General features: G+C 41.5%; 1 protein-coding gene across 1 annotated transcript; it reads right to left on the reverse strand.

The window, feature by feature from the left end:
* Positions 1–292: 292 nt before the first annotated feature.
* Positions 293–7,996, reverse strand: LOC119315005 (pentatricopeptide repeat-containing protein At4g04790, mitochondrial-like). The gene is made up of 16 exons (XM_037589676.1): positions 7,689–7,996; positions 7,559–7,618; positions 6,794–7,444; positions 6,477–6,656; positions 6,212–6,276; positions 5,245–5,352; positions 4,289–4,402; positions 3,779–3,874; positions 3,596–3,694; positions 3,043–3,162; positions 2,655–2,759; positions 2,290–2,454; positions 2,047–2,174; positions 1,859–1,928; positions 790–1,004; positions 293–596 (listed from the first exon to the last, which is right to left on the reverse strand). The coding sequence occupies exons 1-16, from the start codon at positions 7,891–7,893 to the stop codon at positions 389–391; spliced, it is 2,589 nt and encodes an 862-aa protein (XP_037445573.1). The 5' UTR covers positions 7,894–7,996; the 3' UTR covers positions 293–388.
* Positions 7,997–11,067: the final 3,071 nt, after the last annotated feature.

The raw sequence follows: 11,067 nt of genomic DNA on the forward strand, positions 1-11,067 counted from the left end.
TGGTCTCATGATCTTTTGGCAATGGCTCCCAGTGAGGATCGCCAGTCTCAGGCTAGAAACTGTAGCTCCTCCAAGTGGTGCAGGTAATTCTGCGTGCCAGATGATAGGACGTGCTCAGAAAAGTCTATTATGTGGGTGGCCAGTCTTTTGTCTGTTTGGCTTCAATTTGAAACGGATTTTTCGCCTTTCAACCGAGTCACATGAAGTTTCTCTAAATGTAAATGTAATCCATGTTTCTACCAGGTTCGTGAGTGACCAGCCAAACAATTAGAAGAAATGGTAGACGGTTTTATCAGTAAAGAATGATGGTGGATAATGAAGGGAGCAATTGGGGCTCCATTTCATTCCAGTATTTCATTGTAACAGAAGTGGCAGAGTGATGCATCCCTTATACCTCTTGTTTTCCTGGACTGGGCTTAGTGGCAGCTTTACGTTTACCGCACTTCCTGTTATATGTTATTTTGCAAGAATCTAGTATGCAGCACACATGAGGATCCTCCTTTGGTATTGTTTTGTACAACTTCTTTGCTGCCGACCACTCGGCAGACTTCTTAGTTGTCGACCTCTGGGCAGACGAAAGAAGAGCCTGGTACATCCTGCATACAAAAATGTCATGTTTGAAATGGATATCCCACGAGAAGAAATCAGACAAGGTGTCAAAGCGAGCACACTGATCATGATATCACATTGCCTAAATGGAGCTTGCCCAGCTCCCTGAGGAAAATCAAGCCACCATTCTACAGTATAATGAATTCTCAACTTATGTCCCTCCCAGGTAAAGAAACCAACCTCAAGGAAGTCAACACGTTGTGTGGAAGGCCAGAGGATTCATATTCTTCCCAGATCTGCTGGGCACGTTGTGAATCCTTTGCCTTTACACATGCGCTGAGAAGAAAATCAAGGCTTGTCCGAGAAACATTTAGCCCGAGCTCTTTGACAGCACGGAGAAGCTCCATTCCAACATCCAAATTTACAGGCTCCATTTCCCATATTTGGCAGAAGACCTTCAGATCAGTTCATACAAGTAAACAAAAAGTAAAGTTAAAACAAGAGATAAATCTCAAAAGGTTTTGGTTCATGAAGAAAAAGGTTTTTCGAAACAGTTACAACCTTTATTCAAGCGTATTTCTACCAGCAACAAATACAGTTAAGCAATTTAATAGATAATTAAATCAAGGTTTGGTTATTCAAAATGTCAGGCTAGTTACTCTGAAATGAAACTCTGAACTAATCAGCAGAAAATAAACAAGTGAGATGACATCAAACATTAAGCCCTACAGGAAAAAAACATAACCCAATAGGAAAAAGTGAGTATATAACATAAAAATCAAACACATATCCGGCAACATAACAAAAGGTTCCATTTTCAACACATAGAGAACAAAAGATATGCAATGGAAAAACATAGCTCAACGCTGCTCAACCAAATAAAATGAATTGTGACCATGAGGTCATGGGTTCAAGTCCTGGAAACAGCCTCTTACAGAAATGTAGGGAAAGGCTGCGTACTATAGACCCAAAGTGGTCGGACCCTTCCCTGGACCCTGCGCAAGCGGGAGCTACATGCACCAGGTTGCCCTTTTTTTTATTGAATACAATCCCTAGTAAAAGTGTAATGGGTTAAACAAGATAGAAAAGTTGCAAAGCAATGAACAACTATTGCATCTGGAAGCCGTAATCTATCGATGTCCCCTAGATCAACTATTATCATGCAAAAACTCTTCAGTAAATTAAAGATGGTGTGTGCAATTCCAAAAGAGGTCACTTCAATTATAAGATGAAATATACACACTTTTGATCAAACTAAGGGAAATCAGAAGATCATCAGGTGCCCCTTTAAGAAAGGTCGGATAAATACCTGATCAACAATCATGTATGTACTCATTTCATTTGTCTCCTTCAGTTGCTTAAGTAAATCAACAGCGGCACTGGCAAATGTATCAAATAAATGGTAAGTGAATTTATTTTTGCAGAGATAGTGAGTGGAAAGTTAACTAAATAGTAGTAGAAATTCAGTTGCTTAAATAGGAGCATCAATTAGCATACTCGGGGTGATTGTGCTGAACACAGTATTGAAGCACTCTGCCGCACCCATCAAACCACATGCCTGGGTCGCTCACCTCCTCCAGAAGTTGATACAGTCTATCCAGCTGGTCTTCTGTTTGAGTATGCTCCTGCAGAAGCAAATACGATACTATAAGCAATGGAAATAAGAGCAAAAGAGAATGGAAGCATGCAGGCACCACTCATCTCAAGTTTTGACAGGAAAGGTGTCACAGATTTACTTACAATCAGGGCTATTGCAGCCTTTGGTTCAAGGTAGCCTCCGGATTGCTTGATTTCGTCAAACAATTCAAGTCCATCTGATACCTTCCCATTCGATGCAAGCGCTCCTACAAGCGCGCTTCTTACTTCACTGAGGCACTTAGGTGGTATTTCCTTATCCTGGGCAACCTAATGAAACAAGAATGGTTGTAAGCACATCGAACAAAATATTGTCCTTGGTTGCTTACATTAGAATTTAGCAGTAATAACCATTAACATATATTATCTAACTAAGAGATGCAGTGTATCATGTGCGAGGAGAATTGGAACGTGAAAGACTGAAGGTGCAGAAAAATGGGTGGAAATTTTAATCAGTGATCATAATTTACCTGTTTGGCCATGTCAAAATTCCCAAGTCTTGAATATGCGTTAATTAGTGCCATATATGCATGCTTGGTCATTTGAACTCCATCTCGCCTTAGTTCATCCAGGTACTGTCAACAATTCAATAGCCAGAAGTTATGTCGGCGGGAACAATGAATAGCAATGGATTTGTAACATCGAAACTTGAAGGAACATTATAGGTCATAGAGCAGGATCCGAACGCTGTGTGATGAGGAATTTATCGATGTGGTATAATGTAGGTGATGTCACCAGTAACGAATGGGTAATCAAAGGAGGTGGTAATTGACAGTACGCGCATGGAGCAGTAGAACTTCTATTTGAACCAGGATACAGGAACAGTGCCAACAGCAAATGATCAGGTACATGGCAAACCTTTGATATTTTCTCCTCACAATCACAGTTTGAGATCAAATAACTGAATGTTTCAGAGTCTGGTTTTACTCCAGCAATCTGCATTTGCGACATGACCATTTGTGCTCCATTGTGATTTTTCTGCAGAACAATATACCAAGTTAGAAGTTATGGGGAAAATGTTGTGAAGGCATAAACATGTTGAAATGGAGAGTGTACATTATACGCTACAGAATGTCATGTTACGTTAGTAGACTTTGCAACTTTATGCATCTTTGTGTACTTGAGTCGCGGTTTTGCCATACGGTCAACAAACAACTCCAGTATGGGACATCTCATATGCGTTATGTATTGTATTTGTACTAGCTAAGCAGGTTGAAGAAGTATGATGACGATAATCAACAGTGGGTCACTGTCAGCGTCAGGCATGTGAGATAAACAAAATAAGGAATGGCAAACAGGAATTTTTACCTCTCTAAAATATCCAGCCATAAAAACATTATAGAGGCTTACGGGTCAATGTCAGCAATAGGTATGTGAGAACAAAATGAAGGCATGGCAAACAGGAATTCACCTCTCTAAAATATCCAGCCATAATAACATTATACAGGCTTACGGTGGACGTCTCCCCAGATTCTTCTGCATCTGTGAGTATAGTGTAAGCACCTTCAAACTGGAAGGAGAAAAGATCAATGAACAACAGTGTCATACTATAACTGATGTCTGGGAATAGGAGGTGATCCCCATCCTGACTTACATCTTTCATTTTTACACATAAACTTATCATGCTCCTGAAAGTTTCGGGTTTCAATTTCAACTTGTAGAGACTCATCAAATTATATAACGGACGAGCCTGCAAAATAAGCACCGATGTCACTTGAGAATAACTAGATAATGGTTAAAATAGATAATGCTACCAGTCAGGCAGACACTCAGTCAGACTACCAACAGTTGATCATCCATGGTTGAACAATGTTCCTAATAATAAATTTATGCCTCAACATCTTGAACAAATGTGGCATAACAGTTGATTAAGAGCATTAGCTAGTCATCCTACAACAATGGTAAGGGAGGAACAGTATGTTAATAGGTACGCTGTGTTTATACTAGAAAATTGTTGTTCTAATAGGTGTATATGCTTGTTATTACAAGTATATGCAGTCATGTACAACAGAGCAGTGCACTTAAAAATGGTAAATTCATGTAACCTAATTTGAACACAAGGAACACACTCCAGCATGCCACACCTACATATAGAACGACTTACCATGTGAAGCTCGTAGCCTTGCTCACAGACATTTATTATTGGATTGAGCAATTCAATCGGCACACTGGGATTGGATTTACAAAGGCACTCAGCCACATCAAGAGCTAAGCTGATCTGCAAACAAAATACGCAAACAGCTCAGTTACAGAGATTGCATTGACAAATCAAGAATCACAAAATCTAAATGCTCTTGATGTGGCACAAGTAGTAAAGTGCCAATGTTGCTTAGTGCATGCATCAGTTATACAACACTTCATGTCTAGCTACTTAAGAAAATGTTTTCTGAAGTCGACAGAAGCACCAAACATTGCCTAAGGAGACAGCGGCACAAACTTAAATAGATCAACATGCTTATATCTACCCTAAATATAAACGTTGCAATAAACACCCACTCTCTATCTAATAAAAATGGGTATGTTTACATCCAAGTTGGCCAAGATTTTCTTATGCCTAAGTCGATGGTGCTAGTGGTGTGATAAAATATTTTCCCTCATCCAGCGTGAATCTTAATGTAAAGTCATCCGATGGCTCAGTACAGTCTACTTAGACATAAGAAAAATCACAAACGACTTTTAACAAAACCAAAAGGTTGTTATTTCTAGTACCACAGATTTGTTGATACATCACCGAGCCGGTCAGACGGCCACATGATGCTTGCCTAATTTGGTTTGGTATCCAAACCCAGCATGTACGAAGCAATTGAGCTTGTTGATTGATGACATTGGCTATGAAATCACCACATGCAGTACGGGTTGGATTGCTCTCTGGCCATACAAATCGACTTGCTTCGGATTTACAGATGTAGTTTGAATTTCAGTCGTCATAATTTATATCCTCAATATAATTAACAGAGAGGATTATTTAGACTATGTGGACAAGCATGGTGGCTGGTTTGCCTCTTATTTTAACAATATAATAGATTTATAAATAGAGCAGTGAGTGATTTTGGCCAATACCTTCGATGAACTGCAGCAAAAAGAGATGATCCTGTCATATACACCAACAGAAGGTGCTACCTTAAACTTCTCTTGCCATTTATTAAACAATGATATAACATCTTCAGCCTTCATGAAAATACATTACCAACAGATGTTATATCGATGAAGCTTAGCTGAAATGGCTTTGTTAACATGATAAGTAGCTGCATTCGCTCAGGTAGTAATGTTTTCCTGCTTATATTAGGAAAATGGAGCAGCCAAAGGAATTTTGCAATAAATAGTAATGTGATAAGCAATCATTTCCGGTAAAAAAAATGATAACCAGTCATGACCGACATGGTATATAGATAAAAGATAAATAAACATGTGATTGCTTCCATGATATCAAACACCATGTCAATAACAAGGATCGTTAAAAAAATATGGTTCTGATAGCGATGCCGGTTGAAAATTGATTCATGTTTCCTACTAAAAATAAGTTTAGTTGACTGATCTTTTGAATTACACAAATATATATATATATACTGCTAAGAGTAATTACACCCAATGCTCTGCGCTTCTGCAGGCATGTAGCATGCATCATGTAAGTACAGCCTACTCCACTACATATAACTAAAAAGGAATTTCTATTTTGCCACTCCGAAGAATAGCATTTGGGTTTTTCGCTACTTATGTTCTTTGGGGCAGTGAATCCCTAATAAATACATAATAAAAAAGGTAGCAGCAATACCATATGTGCTTTCTTGAGTTATGAAGTTATGATTTTGTAGTAAATTAGTGATTATTGCAATGTCATAAGTTGCATAAGTATTATGTACATATATCGCAGGGGGGTTTGTTTTATTCAGTAATTATTGCAATGTCATAAGTTGCACAAGTATTATGTAAATATATTTAGCACAACATTGAAGAACACTCGGCAAACAGTACATTGTATATTAGAAGCTATATGTAATACCAGCAGTTACCATAAACAATTACTCACCTCTATACTCGGTATATTTGCAGCATAGTCAAAAATTAAGGATGAAACTTTTACATCGGAGTATTCTGAAACAGAAAATAAACAGAATTAACAGATAAGAGATGAGCATAGTGCAGAAACAGAAACTAGAAAATGCACTGTATCCCTCAACTATGAAGAAAATATTACAATGCAAAGATTTTTCAATAAAATTAGTTGAATGTTCATCTTATAGCCATCAAAATACTTTGATTAGATTTGGAAAAATGTGCATGCAGTTTATCACCTTTTGACGTCATCTTCTGAAGAAATTTCTCAGCATGGTTCTCCAGTTTGAGCCTACCCATATACTTGAATATACTGGATATGTACTTCGACCCTAAAACTTTTGTTGGGTCAAGTAATTCCAAGAACGTGACAAAATCCATCTTTCTGTTGCTTTCAGCAAAGGCCAGCATATAGCTTTCTGTAAAACAATGCATTGATTAAGGTACTATAGGGGTTATGGTATGTAAGTTTACAAACTGTGTAAGATGAAACAACTCTGTCTCATTATGATGAATACCCAAATAGAAGGTTTTGACTGTGATTTTGGGTCATTACTTGCTATGCAATAATCAGCTTCCTCACTGCAGTCTTCAACAGAGCGACAAAGTTCTCGAATGCTTTCTTCATCTTGAGCTCGAATCAAGAGCAACATCTCATAATAAGGTATCCTGGAGCAGGACCGTGGGTTCGCATCCCTAAAAAATGCACTGAACATCTCAAATTCCTCCAACAACTCCACATCCACCAGGTACAAGAGAAATGGCCCGTAGCTGTCTTCCTCGATCTGAAACCCCCTATATTTCATCATCTCAAAAAGCCGATATGCCCGAAAAATATGTTCCACTGCTGAGTCAATGTCCCCGCAGGCCCTTGCCTTTTCCAAGCAAACCCTAATCAATGCATTGAACTCCTTGGGACCGGTATCCCTCCCCAGCCTCCCGAAGAACTCGAGTGCAGACTCGGTGCCAAGCTTGTCGGCGCACATCCGCATCAGCCTCGTGAAGCGGCGGCTCTCCGTGTTCCTGAAGATGTAGCGCTTCTTCTTCTCCCTTGCCACCTCCTTCTGCAGGTGCATCATCGCGTTACTCGGCTGCGATCCTGCAAACCACTCCATGTCCAGTATCTTGTTGCCGATGGCGTCCACGTCGTCTTCGGACTCCTCCGGCAGCGCCTCCGTGGCACCGGACTCTTCCGCATCATCAGGACCTGAACATTAATCAGATAAGTCGCAGTTGCAGATACAGTTCCACAGCCACTGAAAGAGCTGCATTTGGGGGTTTGGGTGTGGTGACAGTTGAAGCAGAGACTGCATAAGAATACCGTTCAATATGGACAGGATCTCCTTGGTGAAATCACGGGAGTTGTCCTCCTCCTCCCCATCTGAGCAAAAGAGGGGAGACGAGTGAGTGGGGAGCAAATGGCGAGCGAGGGTTGGGGTGGGGTCGGTTACCGTTGGCGAGCGCGTGGGGGAGGGAGGAGGGCAAGGTGGTCTTCTTGGAGGCGGCAGCCTGCTTGAGTCGGAGGAGGGAGGCGCGGGAGACCGCGGTGGCCAGGGAGACGGCGGGGCCGCGGCTGGTTGAGGGGCGCTTCCGGGTTGCGAGCTCGGGCGCGGCGGCGGCCACCTTCTTGGTCGTCTCCAGGAGGCGCTTCCACATCGGTGGCGCGTGGCCGAGGGCGGCGGGCGGAGCAGCCGCCGCAGCCGCCGCCAGTAGGTCGCAGCGCGGCGGAGGCGCGCCGGCGCGACGAGAGTGTGCGTGCGAACCAGGCGGCGTTTTCGCGGGTCGGTGTTGCGGTTGGACCGGGCCCAAACCCACCTTAAACACACCACGGAATAATAGGGCCCGAGTCCTCTCAAGAGAAGAAAAAAAAATGAGTTCCTCAAAAGAAGAGTAAAAAGCAGAATCTGTGTACAATTTTCTTTTTCTTCAAAAAGGATCTGGTTCTGTTATAAATTTTATCAGAAATACCATTTTATCATAAATACCAAACACCTCAAACAAAATAAAAACTACATCGAGGTAGCTGGATCGACGAAAGGCCACTTCCACCACCGGAACGAGTCGCCGACATGATTTGTCAACCCTTCTTTATTGGAGTTGGCTTGACCTTGTTGATGATAACCCAAAAGCCTCCATGCACGTGCCCCTAAGAACGAGCACCCTCGAGCCACAGTCATCACCGTTGAACCCTTGAATAGACCTAAAGCACCTGATATCAAATCTCGTCATCGCATACGCACTACGAGAAAGTCTAACCTCGTCGCCCCAAGGAGATGCACGAATCTACTCGGCAGGTCCCTTGACTATGTCCGAACGAACGAATTTGAGGACCGAAGCCCGAAAGACAAACACGAAGAAGAAGTGTAATAGTGCAACTAATCACTGGGTGATTTTGGTAATTAATAACAACATATATGTCATTGATCTAATGAACATTGATGGTAGATTTCAGAAAAGATCAATGATTGGCATGGCAAGGACTAATGGATGTGGACCCCTTCAAAATATCAAGGGCAAAGGATCGGCTACTCCAAGACTCTTCATTTTTGGTTTAGTGATCCAAGATCACATTGAGTCCCTTAGGAAAGCCAATCCTATTAAAAGGGGATGAGGTATTGTTGATGAGATTGTTGCTCAAAGTGCTTAGTGATATTGCTCCAAAAACCCTCCGTCACTTTCCCAAAACACATATGTCCAAACCCTAATTCATCATTTCGGTCCCACCGATATCACCTACTCCGGACCCACCAAGATAATCATTCCATTGCCACAGCCAAAACCCTAGCAATGCGGTTTGACCAAAATGGATCTCGGTCCCATCGAGATGGCTTGACCAAGTTTCTGTAATGACATTGCTTCACTTCGGAATCACCGAGTTGAAAGATCGGAATTACCGAGATTGGGTTTTGCCCTAGTCGTTGCACTTCGTCCCACCGACGTGTTCCTGTTTGGTCCCACCGAAAAGCCCAATGTTCATATCTTTTACACAAATCGGTCTCACCGAGATTTATGAGTGGTGCTACCGAGATGGGTCAAAAGTGTGTAAGCTTGGATTTTGGGTGAAGGCTATATATACTCCTCTACCCTCCTCTTACCTAGTAAGAGAGCCATCAGAACGAACCACTACTTCCATCATTCGTTTTCTGAGAGAGAACCACCTACTCATATGTTGATAACAAGATATTCCATTCCTACCATTTCAACCTTGATCTCTAGCCTCTTCAAGTTGCTTCCCACTCCAATCCTTCTCCTACCCAAGCCAAATATATGAGAGAGAGATTGAGCGTTGAGGGTATTATCATTTGAAGCACAAGAGCAAGGAGTTCGTCAACAACACACCATCCATTATCTTTTGGAGAGTGGTGTCTCCTGGATTGGTTAAGTGTCATTTGGGAGCCTCCAAGATCATGTGGAGTTGAACCAAGGAGTCTGTAAGGGCAAGGAGATCACCTACTCCGTGAAGATCTACCCGAATGAGGCTAGTCCTTCATGGACGGAAGCCATGGTGGAATAAACAAGGTTGCTTCTTTATGGACCCTTCGTAGGTGGAGCCCTCCGTGGACTCGCGCAACCGTTACCTTCGGTGGGTTGAAGTCTCCATCAACGTGGACGTACGATACCACCACCTATTGAAACCACGCCAGAAATCATCGTGTCTTCATTGTGTTTGAAATCTCCAACCCCCACCCTTACTTACATTGCAATGTTTTACTTTCCGCTGCTATATTTTTAGAATTGCATGTGTACGGGTGATGCTTGACTTGTTAGATTTGCTAAAATCTACCCACAACTATAATTTAGAAAATGTTAGGTTTTATTTGATCAAGTAGTCTAATCACCCCCCCCCCCTCTAGACATACTTTTGATCTTACAAAGTGTCACTGTCCGTCGAGCGTCACACCTTTGAGACTAAAAAACTCTGATCTAAACTACTAGCCAGAGCGGAGGACCAGGGATTCCCCTCTCCACTCCTGACTGTTGGAGCGGCGGGCATGGAGGAAGGTGAATTCACAAGCTTGCTAGCGAAGCTTGGAGGAAAAGAGTTTGCCTTAGCCATCTACGGGGGAGATAAGGAAACGCTTGGCGTGGTAGTAGCTAGTCGATTTTTGTGGACAAATTTAAGTTTGTATATTTATGTTCAAAAGAATTGCATTAAATCTTCAAAAAAATAACACGCATGGGAAGGAGGAGAAAACATTTCCTTTGCACAGGGGCTTTGGTGAACCCATGTATGTAGTCTCTTCATGGTTGTACTTTCATCTTTAATACACTATGCTCTTTAATTTTTAAGATCTCATAATTAATTGAGGTCTTCAATTTGGATTGGCTCATCCGATTTTGATCGGGTCAACAATTTCTTAATAAGTTATTCCTAATTTTAAAAGCCTCACATTCAATAGAGGTTTCCAATTTAGAATTTGCTCATCAGATTTTGACTGTGTCAATAATTTTTCAAGCAGATCTCTTATTCAATGCTTTTCAATTCACTATGCTCCTTGATTAGTGAGGTTTTCCTTGTGATTGAGGTATTCAATTTTGAATTTGATTCACGATTTTGATCGGGTTAGCGATTTTCCAAATCAATTGACAACAACTCACCTATAAAAACATATAAATCTAGCGCACCCTCTCGCCACAAAAAAAAGAAGCACCAACACTTGCACTGTAGCATCAATATAGTACATGCAGTCACTGACACAGAAAAAATCTCCACATAAGTATGGCTTGATTAACAGATAACACAGAATCACACCGTGAAAGATCCATCAAAATACCGCAATTAAAATAAGAAGAAAACACACTCCATCATATCCCCTACTCGCCAAACTA

The sequence above is a fragment of the Triticum dicoccoides genome, chromosome 6A (genome assembly GCF_002162155.2).
Source record: "Triticum dicoccoides isolate Atlit2015 ecotype Zavitan chromosome 6A, WEW_v2.0, whole genome shotgun sequence".
In the NCBI taxonomy this organism is placed as follows: domain Eukaryota; kingdom Viridiplantae; phylum Streptophyta; class Magnoliopsida; order Poales; family Poaceae; genus Triticum; species Triticum dicoccoides.